This window comes from Pelophylax lessonae (genome assembly GCF_965119305.1).
Source record: "Pelophylax lessonae genome assembly, chromosome: 8".
NCBI classification, from domain to species: domain Eukaryota; kingdom Metazoa; phylum Chordata; class Amphibia; order Anura; family Ranidae; genus Pelophylax; species Pelophylax lessonae.
In genome coordinates this window covers 39,031,351-39,050,994 of record NC_138775.1, presented here as the reverse complement: position 1 = coordinate 39,050,994, position 19,644 = coordinate 39,031,351, and the positions used below count along the sequence as shown (strand labels likewise).

Genomic DNA, 19,644 nt, shown 5'->3' with positions numbered 1-19,644 from the left:
CTTCCCAGAAGTCTGCCTTATGCCTCGTACACGCGATCAGATATTCGGACGACTTATCGTTCGCATTTTGTTGCATGATACCAGTATCGAATTCAACAATGCGTACTAACCGTATGATTTTTTTTTTTTTTGTACAATTCTTGAAAAGCTTCCTAGTTGCTTAACTACACTGCAAAACAAAAACAATGGCAGCCAGGCTTTTTATGGGTTATTTTCATGTTTCTGATCATGCGTGGTCTTTGTCTATCCATTTTTAGCGGATGCATACTTTACTGTAAAAATACTAGGTTGCATAAAATTGCGCCACTTTTCTAACGTTAATTTCTCTGGTTAATCCATTGCGACAAATTTATGAAGCATTTGCGACACTTTTGGTCCTGACAGCAACTTGTGCAAAAAATTCAGGTAGTGGTCCAATGCATCACATTGCATTCAAGCTAGAATACTGACAGGTCGTAGCTTACGAAAATGGAGCTAATTATAACCAGCTCTTTTTTGGTGTTCGTAGAGAAACTGGCCCAGACAGATTTTTCAAAAGTGTCTCACGTGCTTTCTAAAAGTGACAGGGCATGTGCCAAATTCAAGTGAAAGTTCCTGGATGGGTGCATGAATTTGGCACATGCTGCACCACTTTTAGAATGCATGAAAAATGCTTTCGCAAAATCTGTCTGCACCAATCTTTATGAATTCCAGGTAATGTATCGCAAGTCATCTGACAAGTTGTGAAGGTGCTCTTTATGCTACAGTGCCTTGAAAAAGTATTCATACTCCTTGAAGTTTTCCACATTTTGTCATGTTACAACTAAAACCTTAAGGCTCCTTTCACACACTATGTCCGTCAAACGGACTCCGCTTTTCTCAGCGGGGGGTTGAGCCGCCGATCCCCCGCTGAGCAGAAGGATGACAGCTGTGTCTCCGCGCTGTGTGCAGAGACACAGCTGTCAGTTCCCCATGCATCTCTATGGGGGAAATCGGATGGGAACGGACCGTCGGTCCATTCTCATCCGATCCCGTCCGATCCGATCCGCTGGACGGATGGAAAATAGGGTTTCCGTCCGTCCAGATTTGACGGATCGGATCGGGTCGGATGTCAGCGGACATGTCTCCGCTGCCATCCGATGCCCCATAGGAATGCATGGGGGGACCGTTCAGATCCGCCAAAAAAACGGACAGGCGGATCTGAACGGTCCGCCTGTGTGAAAGGGGCCTAAATTTATTTTATTGGGATTTTATGTGATAGACCAACACAAAGTGGCACATAATTGTGAAGTGGAAGGAAAATGATAAATGGTTTTCAACATTTTTTACAAATAAATATGTGAAAAGTGTGGTGTGCATTAGAGCTGCACGATTCTGGCCAAAATGAGAATCACGATTTTTTAGCTTGGAAAAAAGATCACGATTCTCTCACGATTCTCTGTGTAACAAAAAAAAATTGGGATAACTTTACTGTTACGTTTTTTTTTTTATTCATCAAAGTCTAATAATTGTGTTTGAAAGACTGCTGCGCAAATACAGTGTGACATAAAATATTACAACAATCGCCATTTTATTCTGTAGGGTCTCTGCTAAAAAAATATATAAAATGTTTGGGAGTTCTAAGTACTTTTCTAGCAAAAAAAAAACTGATTTTAACTTGCAAGCAACAAGTGTCAGAAAAAGGTCTAGTCTTTAAGAGCTTAAAGCGGAGTTCCACCCTGGATTTTTTTTTTTTTTTTTTTTTTTAATACCCCCGGGACAGTCAGGGCTAGTACATTCCACAATGGCTAGCCTCTGATCTGTCCCGGGTTGCACTTACCTGTTAGGACAAATACTTACCTTGCAAACGTCTTGTCCAGCGCTGCCATCTCAGATGTGGGCAGCTTGAAGCCAGCGAGATCCCCTTCGGCGTCTTCTTCCGCCTTCTTTGGTCCCACGATGCTCTGCGCCGGCCCCGACGTCACTTCCGGGTCGCACGCGTCATCCCTCTACAGCTTCTGGGCATGCCCAGAAGCTGTTTAGAAGGGGATGACGCGCGCGACCCGGAACTGACGTCAGGGTCGGTGCAGGCGCAATGATTCCTGGGAGCGATGACGTTCAGCTCCCAGGAATCATTGCAGAGCCAGGAAGTGACGACGGGCCGCGGCCGAGGAAGGAGGAAGAAGGAAGTAAGGTAAGTATTTTTTCTTCGCTACGAGGTAAGTAAAAAAAAAATATGCGATTATCCATTTCTTTTTCAGGTGACCCGGAGCGAGAAGATGGAGGTAAGTATAAAAATAGGGTGGAACTCCACTTTAAACTTCCTTTCTCCCTGACAGAGGGAAGGAAAAGATACAATGTAATCATTTTGTTTATAGTTACTGGGAGACTTAAAGCGGAGTTCCGGGCACAAAAACGATATTTTTTTTTTGTGCCCGTCCGCTAGTTCAGCCTAACCTGAAAAGGAATTGGATAGTTAGATTTTTTTTTTTTTAAAAACTCACCTTGTAATTGACGATCGTAAATACTCACCTATGACAGCTTCCTCCCTCGGAGCCGCGGCTCACCCCGTCACTTCCTGTCTCGCTATGATTCCTGGGAGCTGAACGTCATAGCTCCCAGGAATCAATGCGCCGCACCGGCCCCGCTCGTCATTTCCGGGCGACGCCGCATTCCCCTGCTAAACAGCTTCTGGGCATGCCCAGAAGCTGTTTAGGAATGCGGCGCCGCACCGGAAGTGACGAGAGGGGCCGGTGCAGCGCATTCTGGGACACGAAGACGCGGAAGAAGACGGAGAAGAGGACCGCGCCGGCTTCAGCTGCCCACAACCGAGATGGAAACGCTGTGGAAGAAAACTTCTAAGTAAGTATTTCTTCTAAAAGGTAAGTGCGAACCGGGACAGATCAGAGGCTAGCCATTGTGGAATGTGCTAGCCCTGACTGTCCCGGGGGTATGTTAAAAAAAAAAACGATTCTCTGCCCGGAACTCCGCTTTAATGCTGATAGTTTGCAGGAGTTTTTTTTTTTTTTTTTTTCCACAGCTGTTCTCTCTGCTTCCTCACAGCAATGCAGCTATGCAAAGAATCGAGCATATGTCAGGTTTAGATCGTCAGGGGGGGTGAATCAAGATCGCGATTTTCATACGATTAATCGTGCAGCTCTAGTGTGCATTTGTATTCAGCCCCCCTGAGTCAATACTTTGTAGAACCGCCTTTCACTGCAATTACAGCTGCAAGTCTTTTTGGGGATGTCTCTACTAGCTTTGCACATCTAGAGAATTACATTTTTCCCCATTTTTTCTTTGCAAAATATCTCAAGCTCTGTCAGATTGGATGGAGAGCGTCTGTGAACAGTAATTTTCGAGTCTTCCCACAGATTCTCAATTGGATTTAGGTCTGGACTTTGACTGGGCCATTCTAACACATGAATATGCTTTGATCTAAACCATTACATTGTATCTCTGGCTGTATGTTTAGGGTCGTTGTCCTGCTGGAAGGTGAACCTCCGTCCCAGTCTCAAGTCTTTTACAGATTCTAACAGGTTTTCTTCTAAGATTGCCCTGTATTTGGCTCCATCCTTCTTCCCATCAACTCTGACTAGCTTCCCAGTCCCTGCTGAAAAAAAGCATCCCCACAACATGATACGGCCACCACCATGTTTCACAGTGGGGATGGTGTGTTCAGGGTGATGTGCAGTGTTAGTTTTCCTGCCAAAAAGTTAAATTTTGGTCTCATCTGACCAGAGCACCTCCTTCCATGTATTTGCTGTGCCCCCCCCCCCCCTTCCCACATGGCTTCATGCAAACTGCAAATGGGACTTCTTATGGCTTTCTTCTTCCCACTCTTCCATAAAGGCCAGATTTGTGGAGTGCACAACTAATAGTTGTCCTGTGGACAGATTCTCCCTCCTGAGCTCCTCCAGAGTTACCATGGACCTCTTGGCTGCTTCTCTGATGAATGCTCTCCTTGCCCGGCCTGTCAGTTTAGGTGGACGGCCATGTCTTGGTAGGTTTGCAGTTGTACCATACTCTTTCTATTTTACCGATGATGGATTGCACAGTGCTCCGTGAGATGTTCAAGGCTTAGGATATTTTTTTATAACCTAACCCTGCTTTAACCACTTCTGGACCGGAAGATTTTCCCACTTAATGACCAGGCCATATTTTGCGATTTGGGACTGCGTTACTTTATTGGACAATTTCGCGGTCGTACAGCGCTGTAACCAAATAAATAAAATTGATGTCCTTTTTTTCCCCACTAATAGAGCTTTCTTTTGGTGGTATTTGATCACCTCTGCGATTTTTATTTTTTGTGCTATAAACAAAAAAAGCGACAATTCTGTCAAAAAAAAAAAAAAAAAAACAATATTTTTCACATTCTGCTATATAACATTACCCCACAAAAATGTAAAAATCAATTTTTTTAACATTTCAGGCCAGTTTGTTTTCTGCTACATATTTTTGGTAAAAAAAAATTGGTTTGCGCAAAAAGTATCGTGTCTACTAACTACGGGAAAGATTTATGTCATTTTTTATTGTTTTTTTTTTTTTACTAGTAATGGTGACGATCTGTGATTTTTAGTGGGACTGCAACATTGCGGCAGAGAGATCGGACCCCTAACTGACAATTTTTACACTTTTGGGGGGACCAGTGACATTACTGCAATGATCAGTGCTAAAAATGTGCACTGTTTCTGTAATAATGACACTGGCAGGGAAGGGATTAACACTGTGGGTGATCAAGGGGTTAAATGTGTGCTTAGGGGAGTGATTCTAACTGTGGGGGGAGGGGCTTGTGAAATGACCATAGAGACCTGTGATACTATATAGAAGGGTCACATGAGCTCTGTGATCATTCCAGGGAGAAGAACGGTCAGCTGTGTTTACAACAGCTGACCGTTGTTCTCTCTCAGCTGGGAGCGATCGCATGTGTCGCCTGCCCCATGCATCGGAGTCCCCGTTGACGAGTGAGGGCGCACGCTCGCCCCCTAGCTGCAGGTGCGCGACCGACGTAGCCCTAAGTCGGTTCGCGCAAGGAGGGCCAGCCTGCCGCAGTATATATGCGGTGGGCGGCCGGAACAGGTTAAACTTCCCTACAACTTTATCCCTGACCTGTCTGGCGTGTTCCTTGGCCTTCATGTTGCTGTTTGTTTACTAAGGTTCTCTAACACACCTCTGGGGGCTTCACAGAACAGCTGTATTTTTCTGAGATTAAATTACACACAGGTGGACTCTACGAATTAGGTGACTTCTGAAGGCAATTGGTTCTACTAGATTTTAGTTAGGGGTATCAGAGTAAAGGGGGGTGAATACAAATGCACGCCAAACTTTTCACATATTTATTTGTAAAAAATTCTAAAAACCGTTTATCATTTTCCTTCCACTTCACAGTTATGTGCCACTTTGTGTTGGTTTATCACATAAAATCCGCAAAAAATAAATTTACGTTTTTGGTTGTAACATGACAAAATGTGGAAAAATTTCAAGGGGTATGAATACTTTTTTCAAGGCACTGTACATTTGATTTTTTACACTTGTCCACACAAAGTTGAGGCAGGAAGAACAGTAACCCTGAACCGTGTGAAAGCACGCAGAGTGACCGTGTTATATGCTGTGTGTATTAATCTGCTTGGTAATTCCCAATTTGGGGGAGGAGCAGTGCCCCTCCCCCAAACACCGGAGGCCAGCCTGGAGGGTAGAGAGTTGTCACACCTGTTCTTAGAGCGGCCCCGGATTACAAATCTTACCGGTCTCTCATAACTTTCCACCGCATTAGACTCCACTGTAGATTAAAGAGTCAGTCTAGCCAAAAGATATTGCGGTAACAGGTGGCCACTGGCTTATTATATTTCTTGGGGACCTCATTGGGGGTTCTTTTTGCCAAAATTATTTTCTTTAGGCTGCATTTACACCTGCGCATTTCCTAAACGTGTAACAAAACCCACAAAAAATGTGCGCGTTGCGCTGTTTCGGAAAAGCAATGCAACCGTGGTTCATGCTTGTGGTGCCATTAACCACTCGCAGACCGCCCGCCGCAGATATACTGCAGCAGGCTGGCTTGGTACGGCGGTTCGCGGGAGCGCTCCTGGGGGCGCACGTGCACCACCGGAGGCACGCGCCCGCCTCCATAAGGAAGCAGGGAAGCCTATGCAGTGGGAGCAGGTACATGGTTTTCACAGGTATCTGCCCCCCGGGCCGCAGTCAGGTACCGGTCCATGGCCTGTTAGCCGGGGGACACAGCAGAAAGTGAGCAGCGACCGCCGTCCATGACATTCCTGTCTGGGGAGTGGCCGTGCCATGTAGCATCCTGTGTGTCCTCTCCTGGGTCTACAACCCCGCTGATGATGTCATCCTATCAGCAGGGCGGGGGGGGGGGGACATGGAGACAGTACAGACTGTCCTGGACAGAGAGCGGGAGGTGGGTAATCACCCTCTTGGTAAATAAGTTGGACAGCTCCCACCCTCCATCCAGATCTGCAGCTCCTCCCACCCCTGCGATGCTGATAGGATGACATAGTTGACAGGGTGGAGAAAGGAGGTTGCTCCTAAGAGCTTACAATCTAAATGCTAATAATTTTACATTCTGCTATGTGCATCATGGGTAGAGGTAAGGATTGCAAGGAATGAACTTTTATTAATCCACTTTCATGTCAATCTAGAACTGTAGATCAGATGGCACGCTATGCTGCCCATTAACCCTTTGTACTCTCTATGTAGCGCTACCCCCCTAGGAGCCGCTGAGTTTTTGGGTCCCTCCTATAGACTGCACAGCCAGGCAAAAGACATTTTCCAACGTACATCCAAAGTCAGTAACCAGTTCGTGGGCTTGTTTTTGTTGTTTTATTTTAGGGTACACATCTTGGATAGGGTCTAGGGGTATATGGGATGCCCAACTTGACTTGAAACAAAACTTCCTATTTCGGTACAAAAAGGATAGATACTGGACTTTCTAATCCCTCCAGAGTGGTTTCTGTCTCTTAACAGATCAGTAACAGTCTCTTTAAGGAGCACATGTTCCCCTTTAAATGAACCTCTTCAGACCCCAGCTAGAAAGTGGCCATCTACTTACCTGTCTTGAAGAGTATCCCAGAGCAAGGAATTCCAGAACAGGCTGTTTTTTTAGCATTGTCCCGGGGAGAACTGGTTGGCTATGGCACCTTTCAGCTCTCTCCTTTGTAGGCCCATAGAGGTACTAATACTGTACTTGCCCTGCAGCTATTGGCGAAACTGCTTTCAGGTCTTTCGCTGGGCTAGTTTCTTCCCTGGCTTTACAGGCTGTCCTACCCCTTTGGATTGCAGGGCAGTGGAGATCCCTCTTTAAGCATCCTTCCTTCTCTCCTCCTCCAGCCTGGAGGCAGAACCCCCCTTCCCCGGTGCCCCTTTCCAGGCTACACACACCTCAGCACTCCCATCTTCCACCTGACTCCCCTGCTGCCCAGGCTATTTAAGGACTGATCCAACCACCATGCCAGGATCTTCTGCCTAGGGATTGGCCAGATTCTGTCAAGTATACAGATCAGGACCTCTCAGCCTCCACCCACTAGCTTCTAGAAACTTCTCCAAGCTTCTAGCACCAGGGGGAGGTACCAGAGGCATGGTCTGCAGAGCCTTCCAGCCTGACCTGAATCTGAACTCTGACCCAATTAACCGACTCATGCAACTAACATGAGTCAAATAAATTGTCCTACAGCTATTCTAGCACTAGAGGGTGCTACATTTTTAATCCTATCACTACAATATGGATCTTCCCCCCACACTGATACACAGTGGAAGGATCTGGCTCAGCCTGCCCTGCACTGGCTGTCTGAAGGCCTCCATTGTAAAGAGAACCTTCCTCTCCTGCACTGATTCATGTCCCATCCAGGCTGGGCAATTGGAGCGTGCACACTTTTCATCCAAGCCTGCCAATTAGAGCGTGTGCACTTTTGCATCCAGGCCAGCCAATCAATTGCAGTGCAGTCCCCTTTATATCCTAGTGCCCCTTTTACAGTGCAGTCACCTTTACATTATGTAAAGGGGCACTGTGATATAAAGGGGACTGCACTGTAAAGAGGCACTGTGATATAAATGGGACTGCACTGTAAAGAGGCACTGTGATATAAAGGGGACTGCACTGTAAAGGGGCACTGTGATATAAAGGGGGACTTCACTGTAAAGAGGAACTGTGATATAAAGGGGACTGCACTGTAAAGAGGCATTGTGATATAAAGGGGACTGCACTGTAAAGAGGCACTGTGATATAAAGGGGGACTGTGATGTAAAGGGGAACTGAAGACACTGTGGGAATGCTTTTTAAGGGGGTTGTGATGTGGGGGTGAGGACTGACTCTGTGAAACTGGCCCCGCCAAAACCGGTCCCTGGTGCTAAAAAGGTTGGGGACTGCTGCTTTAGGCAGATCAAGTAATTATCTTAAAAAATAAAATCAAGCTATGCTAAAAATAAGACAACATTTTCCTTTTAAGTACACAGTTTACTTTGATAACTACATGGATGCATGAAATCTCATAAGATTCTGGCTGCAGTTGAGAACAAAATTAACAGACGTCTTGAAACATCTCCTGTAGAAAATAATGGGAGCGCTTCCATCCTTTGGGGTGTATTAAATGTTAAGTGGCCGTCTCACGAGCAGCGGCTCGCACGGAGAGAGATGGCATCTCATGGCAGGCTAGATAATTACGTGCCGCATTGAAGTGCTCGGCGCGGTGGAGCAGCTGTTAGGTTGAGTGCACAGAGGTTAATTACAGTGCTTATCGCAGCCATATTACACCCTTTTATCCACCTCCATAGGAAAACCCAACACAACTTCTCACTCCTCTGACTGCTGCCAGCCAAAAAGTAACACTTTTTTTGGAAACGATTCAATTTAAGATTTGAATTATTTAATTAACTTTGTCACCTTTTCTAATGATAATTGTTGTTTTATGAATATGGAAAGTGTTTTTTTATGGCTGGGTTCTAATTAAATGTTATCTGAAGCAGTTCTGTATTCTTCCATTCATTAGAGTGGGTGTGCGACATTCTGCATGTATTAATGACTCCAAGGCTAATTCTAAATAGTGCGTGTGTGTGTGTATCTATATACAGTATATATATAGTGTGTGTGTATATATATATATATCTATATATATATATAGATATATATACACACAGTATCTCACAAAAGTGAGTACACCCCTCACATTTTTGTAAATATTTAATTTTGCCTTTTCATGTGACAACACTGAAGAAATGACACTTTGCTACAATGTAAAGTAGTGAGTGTACAGCTTGTATAACAGTGTAAATTTGCTGTCCCCTCAACATAACTCCACACACACAAACCGCTTGCAACAAAAGTAAGTACACCTCTAAGTGAAAATGTCCAAATTGGGCCCAAAGTATCAATATTTTGTGTGGCCACCATTATTTTCCAGCACTGCCTTAACCCTCTTGGGTATGGCGTTCACCAGAGCTTCACAGGTTGCCACTGGAGTCCTCTTCCACTCCTCCATGATGACATCACGGAGCTGGTGGATGTTAGAGTCCTTGCTCTCTTCCACCTTCCATTTGAGGATGCCCCACAGATGCTCAATAGGGTTTAGGTCTTGAGACATGCTTGGCCAGTCCATCACCTTTACCCTCAGCTTCTTTAGCAAGGCAGCGGGCGTCTTGGAGGTGTGTTTGGGGTCGTTATGTTGGAATACTGCCCTGCGGCAAAGTCTCTGAAGGAAGGGAATCATGCTCTGCTTCAGTATGTCACAGCACATGTTGGCATTCATGGTTCCCTCAATGAACTGCCACACACACTTAACTCCATCTGAACCAAATAGGTTTATCTTGGTCTCATCAGACACAGGACATGGTTCCAGTAATTTATGTCCTTAGTCTGCTTGTCTTCAGCAAACTGTTTGCGGGCTTTCTTGTACATCATCTTTAGAGGAGGCTTCCCTCTGGAACGACAGCCATGCAGACCAATTTGATGCAGTGTGTGGCGTATGGTCTGAGCACTGACAGGCTGACCCCCCCCACCCCCTTAACCTCTGCAGTAACGCTGGCAACACTCATACATCTATTTTCCAAAGATAACCTCTGGATATGACGCTGAGCACGTGCACTCAACTTCTTTGGTCGACCATGGCGAGGCCTGTTCTGAGTGGAACCTGTCCTGTTAAATCGCTGTATGGTCTTGGCCACCGTGCTGCAGCTCAGTTTCAGCGTCTTGGCAATCTTCTTATAGCCTAGGCCATCTTTATGTAGAGCAACAATTCTTCTTTTCAGAACCTCAGAGTTTTTTTGCCATGAGGTGCCATGTTGAACTTCCAGTGACCAGTATGAGAGAGTGAGAGCGATAACACCAAATGTAACACACCTGCTCCCCATTCACACCTGAAACCTTGTAACACTAACGAGTCACATGACATTGGAAAGGGGAAATGGCTAATTGTGCCCAATTTAGACATTTTCACTTAGGGGTGTACTCACTTTTGTTGCCAGTGTTTTAGACATTATTGGCTGTGTGTTGAAGTATTTTGAGGGGACAGCAAATATTCACTGTTATACAAGCTGTACACTCACTACTTTACATTGTAGCAAAGTGTAATTTCTTCAGTGTTGTCACATGATAAAATATTTACAAAAATGTGAGGGGTGTACTTACTTTTGTGAGATACTGTGTGTGTATATATATATATACACACTATATTAGAAAAAGTATTGAGACACCTGCCTTTACACTCACATAAACTTGAATGGCTTCCCAGTCTTAGTCCGTAGGGTTCAATATTGAGTTGGCCCACCCTTTGCAGCTAAAACAGCTTCAACTCTTCTGGGAAGGTTGTCCACAAGGTTTAGGAGTGTGTCTATGGCAATGTTTGACCATTCTTCCAGAAGCGCATTTGTGAGGTAAGGCACTGATGTTGGACGAGAAGGCCTGACTTGCAGTCTCCTCTCTAATTCATCCCAAAGGTGTTCTGTCGGGTTGAGGTCAGGACTCTGTGCAGGCCAGTCAAGTTCCTCCACCCCCAAATTCGCTCATCCATGTCTTTAAGTTTTTACGTAAAGGTGGCATTCTGTCCACCACTGTAAGGAGGGTTGCATTTTTTCTACTGACCACCACTGTAAGAGGCATCTTTGCTAATGACACCTGGTAAACTGATTTTAGAGATTCCCCTGTGGTAAAAAGGGTGAGAAAGGCAGCTGCATAGGCTTGAATAGCACAATCTCCGTTCAATCGCACCACTCCCGCTATTCTATGAAAATGGTGCGCTCTAGAGCGTAGTCAACAAGGGCAGAGCTAATGCTGGGCTTTATATTTAGGCAGCCCAACATGCACTGTATAACTTGAAACATGGAAGCACCTGTAATAAATCTTAACCACTTGCCGACTGCCTAACGCAGATCTACGTTGGCAGTCAGCCCCTCACAGGCAAAGCGACGTATGTCTACGTCGCTAGCCTGTGAGGGTCTAGGGAGCGAGCGCGCGCCGCCGGAGGTGCGCTCCCACGCAGTCACTGACCCCCCCGCGTGTGTGACCGGCGGACCCGATGTCCGCCGGTCACTCTGCGATCGTCGGGGGAGAGGGAGAAGGTCAGGCGGCTTGTGTAAACAAGCTGCCTGTCATTCTCCCCTGTGTATGAAGGATGATCATACGGTTCTACTATGTAGAACCGTTGATCACTGTTCATACATCTGAAGCCACAGCCAATCACAGTAGAAAGCACGCCCCTAGGGACACACATAGCCCCTCCCTTTCAAAAAAAAGTTAACCCCTTCACTGCCAGTGTATTTTTACAGTAACAGTGCATATGAATAGCACTGATTACTGTAGAAATGTCAATGGTAACCCCAAAAGTGTCAAAAATGTCAGTCAAAGGTCCAATCTGTCCGCCGCAATGTCGCAGTACCGCAAAAAAATCGCAGATCGCCGCCATTACGCGTTAGAAAAAAAAACAACAAAAATGACAAAAATCTTTCCCTTTGTTAGTAAACGTGATAACTTTTGCGCAAACCAATCAAAATACGCTTTTTGCAATTTTTTTTTACCAAACATAGGTAGCATAAAACAAATTGGCTGAAAATGTTAAAAAAATTGGATTTTTACATTTTTTTGGGGGAATTTCATATAAAAAAATTTGAAAAATATTGCTATTTTTGCAAAATTTACGCTTATTTTTTTGTTTATAGCGCATGATCAAAAAATCGCACAGGTGATCAAATACCACCAAAAGAAAGCTCTGTTTGTGGGAAAAAAAGGACGCCAAATTCGTTTAGATACAGCGTCGCACGACCGCGCAATTGTCCGTTAAAGTCACGCAGTGCCTAATCGTAAAATACCCCCTGGTCAGGAAGGGGGTAAAATCTTCCGGGGCTTAAGTGGTTAATATTAGTAATGAAAATACAGTTTATACACAAAAGGTGACCAAAAAGACTTTCTTCTTTGAAGATACAATATGTAAGACACATGAGACAATTGTCACCTTATCTGCACTATTTTGCACAGAATAATCTGCGCTTTCCATGTTTCTTGGGTAAAAGGTAGGTAATGATAGTTGATGATGTATTTTTCTAGACACTGAATATTGTTTTCTCCGAAGATGAGGACAGTGCCACTTACGTTTGGCTGCTCTGCCTTCTCATAGACCATGTAGACATTAGTGTGCATGTTCAGAAGATCTGAGATTTTTGTATTACTGTTACAATCCTTTAAGGGGGAAACCTTTGGGTGGTTGGCATTGGATTGACCACCTGCTAATGCCCATAGCCAGCCATGAGCTGTTCTGCCAGGCAGATGCACTAGACAGAAACATTTTCAAGCAATGGTGTCACACTCATTAGGATAAAGCTGAAGATAAATAGCTAACAACCCCAAGGTGGAATAACTCTTTGCAAGAATATGTGCTCTTTTAAATCACAATAGCTAATTAACTGTATCTTGGTAAACTTGGTTCTCGCCTGGGATGCGGGAACATTTTTTCCTTTTCTTTACCTATTGAGCACGGACGTGACGCTAGGAGCCTTTCCTGTTGCGGATACTGGGTATTTCTTAATGACAATCCTTTTTTCACCAATTGTTTTTTTTCCCTCACCTTTCATGATTTTACTTGTGGACATTCATACACCTTGTCACGGGTACACTTGTTATCACTCCTTTTGGTGATATGGTCTGATACTATACATTCACTGATTTTTCTTCACCTCTCTGGTCTTTCATTTCTTCATTCTTTGCTCAGTTCTACTTTGATTAATTTATGTTGGTATAGATCTATTTCTATATCTATTTTACACTTTTTTGTCACTGTAGCACCAGTGTACACTTCTATACTAACTTAATATCCTTACACATTTATCCTTATAGAAATCATTGGAGATCAATATCTGTGATACTACCCACTATCTACCACTTTGGTCACCCATATGTACCCTGGAATGCCTATTGGGTATGCCCTGGGCCGCAGTTTTGGGTTCCTACAGCTTCCAGCACAGACTTCTTGGCCTTGGACTACTGTCCACAACATCCGTATTTACATTGACCCTACCTTTGAATACTGACTTGGGATACATCTGCTCCTGATGAAGTGGAAATTGTCCACGATACGCGTTGAGCCCACCTTTGATGCATCCCCCAAAATTATTTTATATCTGGATTTTATACAGGCCTATCATCAATGACTCTCTTTCCAATGCATATCCCATGAGTTCTGTATGATTTAGCATTAAGATGTTCTGAGAGCCGGTTCACATACAGGCGACCCGACTTGCCGGGGCGACCTGTGAAGTCGCGGTGCACAGCGACATGCACGGACTTCATATCATTGAAGTCAATGCAGGTCGCTCCAGGTCGCCCCAAAGTAGTACAGGACCCTTTTTCTAAGTCGGAGCGACTTGTGTCGCTCCTATTAGAATGGGTCCTGTGCTAATCTATGGCAGGCGACCCAGTGTGAACCGGCTCTTATTGTCTTTATGACTGTACTGTCACTGTATTTATCGTGTATTTTTTATGTTATATTATGACAATATTCATTAAATCTTTTACCTCTTACCAGGTTACTGAATCATTCTATATGCCAACCGACTCCACACACCTCACACAAAGTCCCGTTCCCCCCCCCTTCCCATCTTATCTCATTAGTAACCTTGGGCTATCGGCTTTTTTAAGAGTTATATCAATATTATGTTATGGACTATATTTATTATACATTACCTTACCCAATATGCCGAATCCATTACACCCTTTTAGTTACCTATTTTATTCCCTTCCCCTCCATATATATATGTATCTTGATAAAGTTTGTAAGTTTTTTTAAAAACTTTTTTCTTGTCCCTGCTATCCCCTTAGAGAAGGGGTCTCCTAACGTCCTAGAAAAAGGGCCAGTTTACTGTCCTTCTTTAGGCCGGCCAGACTGTGGCCACTGGGAGTAGAAAAGTTGCTGACGTCAGTGGAAAAAAAAACAATGCCCCATTTTTGGTGCCATTAGGAGGAGTTGGGCCCCATTGTTGGTGTCTTTGGAAGAAATTGGGCCCCATCATTGGTGTCAGTGAAAGGAATTTTGCCCCATCGTTGGCATCATTGTGCCCCATTCTTGGTGCCAGTGGGGGGAATTATGTCTTATTGTTGGTGTCAGTAGATAAACTAGTGTCCCAAGGGTCGCATAAAAGCAAGCAAAGGGCCGAAGGTTGGAGACCACTGCCTTAGCGGTTTACAGGAAACCTCTATGATTCTGCTGGTCAGTTTTCCTTAGTAAAGGCTGATAAAGCCATGTTTAATCATTTAAGGCCCCCAATCTCCCACAGAGTTCAGCAAGAGATTTGGAGTTGTGAACATCAAGTGAGATCCTGAAGATGCTGCCACTTGTGGATCTATAGGTTTTTTCCACTTACCAATTTGAGGGTTCCTTGTGCCTCTTTCATTACCTGCCAATCACTGTTACCTAGGAAGGTTGGGGTTATAGAAATAGTTTTGAATTTTATAATTTATAAGTTTTTAGTCTATTACATAGCCACACTTTTATTTATTACTGCAATAAACATGAACCCTTATAACTAACACAGCAATATTTAATGTGCAGATGATCCTGCAAGACGTGGACTCCTTACTATACGTGGACACGGATGTTCTGTTTTTGAGGCCTCTGGATGACATCTGGGCCTTCTTGAAAAAATTCAACGAAACGCAGTTGGCTGCAATGGCCCCCGAGCACGAAGTCCCTAAGATTGGCTGGTACAGTCGCTTTGCTCGTCACCCTTTCTATGGTACAACTGGGGTCAACTCGGGGGTCATGCTAATGAATCTGACTCGCATCAGGAAGCAGCAGTTCAAGGTAAAAAAAATAAAATGTCAGTTGAAATGTGGGAAATAAATCAGAGCCTTAAATAGTGTTTCCCAATCTGTTGTTATAATGTACCTAAAATGGATGAGTGAGCTTAATATGGCCATCAAAGGGGAGTAGGATGGGAGATCTGTATAATGGTAATAATTTAGGAATAAAGATGATCGTTTCGGAAGGCGTGTGAGAAACTAGGAGGTCTTGCAGAAGAAGCTGATAATCTATTAATCGGTTTAGTGCAGGAATGAATGGACAAACTACAATATGAGGCTTTTCTGGGGGGGGGGGGGGACTTTTTGGGCTGCCTTAGCTCATCTATTTACACTACATATCTGAGGGCTGTAACCATGTCAAAATCAGCTTTCTAAGGCATGACCCGGGTAGGTCAGAGCTCCCGTGTTGCCCTAAACATGTCCTACCCAACTGTTCCCACTCCAACTAACGACCCATCCCACCCTATTAAATAATCACACTACTCATACTTGGAGTTAAAAATGGCCGACATGGCCTTTTATTAAACAACAAATCTTTTTATTAACAAATATAACAATAATCCAGATTAAACTTGGTTGCAGGTCCTTGACAGTACCATATTAACCAACTTTTGTGTCTGTGTCACCATTTGGCTTAGTCGTGCCCTAAGCCTCTAAGCACCACCTCGGAGACTAATGCCTCGTACACACACAACGATTGTTGGCCGTGAGTTTTCAGCCAACGTCCGATCGGCCGATTGTCGGCTTGTTAGTATGATGCTTCCGACAACCGACTCAGACTTTTCGGTCGAACAAAATCTGGTGTGCATGCTAAAAAAAATTTGTTAGCTGTCAACAGAACGGCCGATTTTTCATCAGTTGGTACAGATTTCGTCAGACAAAATTCAGATGAGCAAGACTGGGCATGCTCAGAGAAGAAAAAACACACGGAAAGTAAACCAGCACATGACATCATTTCTGAAGTTGGTTTTTGTTGGCCGAGAAAATTCATGTGCAGTCTAGAGCACATTTCAACCAACACAACAACACTGGACAAAAGTCGGCCGAACGGTCGGCCGATAATCGTTGCGTGTGTACGAGGCATTACACAGCCGACCTCAGACACCCACCTGTACCAATTAGAGAATGCCATACCTCGGATGGGTCCCCACCATTTTTCCCAAAAGACCAGCTTGTAGACCCCTGTCAAGGACCCCAAACCGCCAAAACTCTGAACGTAGAGAAAAAACTATAAATACCCCAACAATCGGAGTTCCCCCGTAGAAAAAAAGAGGGCGGGAGGGACGTTCTTCCACGATTTCTCCTCAAAGAGTGACCGGAACCCCTCCTACCCTGCAGCTATACTTCTACAGCTCCACCCCCTCACCCCGTATGCCCTCTAATTAGTTTGTTCCTCCTAGCGCCGGGCATGTCTGGTCATGCATTATGTCCTTTTCTTTCCCTCAACCAAGGGGTGAAGGAAAGAAAATTGCTTGATTCCCCCCATCAACACCTTCAGTGTTGATGGGGGGAATCCCTCCCCGATATTGTATTCCGACAGCGGGAGGTTTTCCAGCCGTCAGAATACAGTGATTACTGCTAGGGACTATAGCCAACGGGACTGATCAAAGGAAAAAAAAAACCAACAGGCTGGTTGTACTGAAGTCGATCAATAGATCAACTTCAGTACAACCAGCTTGCCCAAAGATGGATCAAAATTTGTCAGGTTCCTGCTAAGCCACCCAAATTTTGATCTGTCTACCGCTGGCTTTAGAGGAGAGTAAGGGAGATGCTGCCCAAGATATCACTTGGGACACAAGGTTGCCCTATTTTTATTGCCATCGAATTGGATGATGGTATTGGTACAAATTGTCTGGTTATTGGGAAGGCAGCTTCTACTCCTCAAAGGATTCCCATAGTTTCCTTGTTTTGTACTGCAAAACAGCAGATCTATTCCTTGTATAGGATCAAATAGAAGATCAAGGAGAGGAAGGCGATGCGTTTCAGCAGTCCAGAAATCCCCCCCATCATCAAGGTTTGAAATGGGGAATAGGGTATGTGGACTGAAACTGAGATTGAGCTGTTAATGGTATTTTCACCAGTATAATAACAAGCACAGGTCTTGTCAGCAGCTGGTTTTGGCAGCCGAACCAGTTTGATTTTCTCTCTGACTCTATACTGGAATCAAATTGTATCTGGAATATTAACCACTTAAGGACCAAGCCTATTTCTGACACATGTTGTTTACAAGTTAAAATCTGTATTTTTTGCTAGAAAATTACTTAGAACCCCCAAACATTGTGTATGTGTATATATATATATATATATATATATATATATGTGTATGTGTGTGTGTGTGTGTATATTTTTTTAGCAAAGACTCTGGAGAATAAAATGGCGGTCGTTGCAATATTTCCCCCTATTTATGATCACTGTGATCATATGGAGGATTGGGGGAGGGGAGATCGCGCTTTAATCACGCAGTTTTTGCTGACACATAATGCTTATACATCTTAGTGGGGGGGGGGGGGGGGGCGTGCAATTTGGCATGCTCGCCCTGGAACATGCCAAGATTTTTATTTACATTCACCAAATACTTGCTTCTTTTAGCTTGTCTTATGGATACCTTTACAGTCGTGCGTTTTAGGAACGGGGGGGGGGGGGGGTTATTTTTCCTTACAAATAATGCTTATGCATCTTAATGGGGAGGGGGGGGGCGTGCAATTAGGCGTGCTCACTCCGGAGCATGCCAAGATTTTTAATTTGCATTCACCAAATACTTGCTTCTTTTAGCTTATCTTATGGATAACTTTACAGTCCTGCCTTTTAGGAATGGGGGGGGGGGGATTTTTCCTGACACATAATGCTTATACATCTTAATGGAGAGGGGTGTGCAATTTGGCGTGCTCGCCCCAGAGCATGCCAAGATTTTTAATTTGCACTCACCAAATACGTGCTTCTATTAGCTTGTCTTATGGATACCTTTACAGTCGTGCGTTTTCGGAGTGGGGGGGGGGTGCAGAGAGTTCTTTGAGGTCTTCAGAGTGATCAGTATAATCGAGCTGTAATTCCTAATGACATCCGCTGATGGAGCATGTCCCGCACACTGTAAATCACACTCTGCTTACTGCTAGTCCTCAATGCTGCGTAGTGACAGCCACGTTCCGGATCACTGCTGTCCTTTCTCAAGGAGATGGGCAGAAACATGGATGTCTCCAGACAACAATAGGCAGGCGTACAACGTTTAGCGCCACTCTTTGTTATTTATTGCGACACACAGGATAATCGCTTCCTGATTGTGCCTGATAGGAGATAATGATGTAAATCCATCACAAAACTGGGTGCCACCACAGTCTCCACATTTAGAAGGATATCAAACTTTAAAGAGACCCTGTCACAAACTTGGAAAATTAGAAGTAAAATAAAAATAGAAGTGCTTACTTGTAACGTTTCTCATTTTCAAAAAGGATTTTTCTTTTATTTACTCCACTTCCACTCTGGAAGGTTTCACCGCCTTAATGACCAGGCCATTTTTTGCGATTCAGGGCTGCGTTGCTTTAACTGACAATTGCGCGGTCTTGCGACGCTGTACCCAAATACAATTGATGTCCTTTTTTTCCCACAAATAGAGATTTCTTTTGGTTGTATTTGATCACCTCTGCGGTTTTTCGTTTTTGCGCTATAAACAAAAAAAGAGCAACAATTTTGAAAAAAAAAAAAAAACAACAATATTTTCTACTTTCTGCTATAAAACATTCCCAATAAAAAAAATTTAAAAATCGAATTGTTTTTTATTAGTTTAGGCCAATTTGTATTCTGCTACATATTTTTGGTAAAAACAATCCCAAAAAGCATATAATAATTGGTTTGCGCAAAAGTTATAGCGTTTACAAACTACGGGATAGATTTATTGACTTTTTATTTTTTTATTAGTAAAGGTGGCGATCAGCGATTTTTATCAGGTCTGCGACATTGCGGCAGACAAATCTCTAACACTAAGTGACACTTTTTGGGGACCAGTGACATTAATACATTGTTCAGTGCTAAATAATATGCACTGTTACTGTATAAATGACACTGGCAGGGAAGGGGTTAACACTGGGGGTGATCAAGGGGTTAAATGTGTTTCCTAGATGTGCTTACTAACTGTGTGGGGAGTGGGTTGGACAGAGGCAGAGAGAGATCTGTGATTCAGCTTATGCCATCTACCATGCACGGCTGCGGATTACAGCCAGAGGTCAGGTTCACTTTTTCAACTCAGCCGGGGAAGCTGCAGACTGGCTGGATGTCAATGAGCCCTCTCTTCGGGTCAGGCACCGAGACAACGCTGAAACCTGAGACCGTTTCTTTGTGCTTCCGCTACAAACGGGAATATACCTTTGATTCGGTGGTTCTGAAAGGTGCTGCACTTTTTT

At 44.1% G+C, this 19,644-nt stretch overlaps 1 protein-coding gene across 1 annotated transcript in view; it reads left to right on the top strand.

Moving 5' to 3' along the window:
* GXYLT2 (glucoside xylosyltransferase 2) overlaps positions 1 to 19,644 on the top strand; it is an 89,235-nt gene that overhangs the window by 40,634 nt on the left and 28,957 nt on the right. Inside the window, exon 4 of the mRNA XM_082266436.1 lies at positions 15,000 to 15,251. Within this exon, the coding sequence (XP_082122562.1) occupies positions 15,000 to 15,251 (252 nt within the window). The remainder of the gene's footprint in view (positions 1 to 14,999; positions 15,252 to 19,644) is intronic.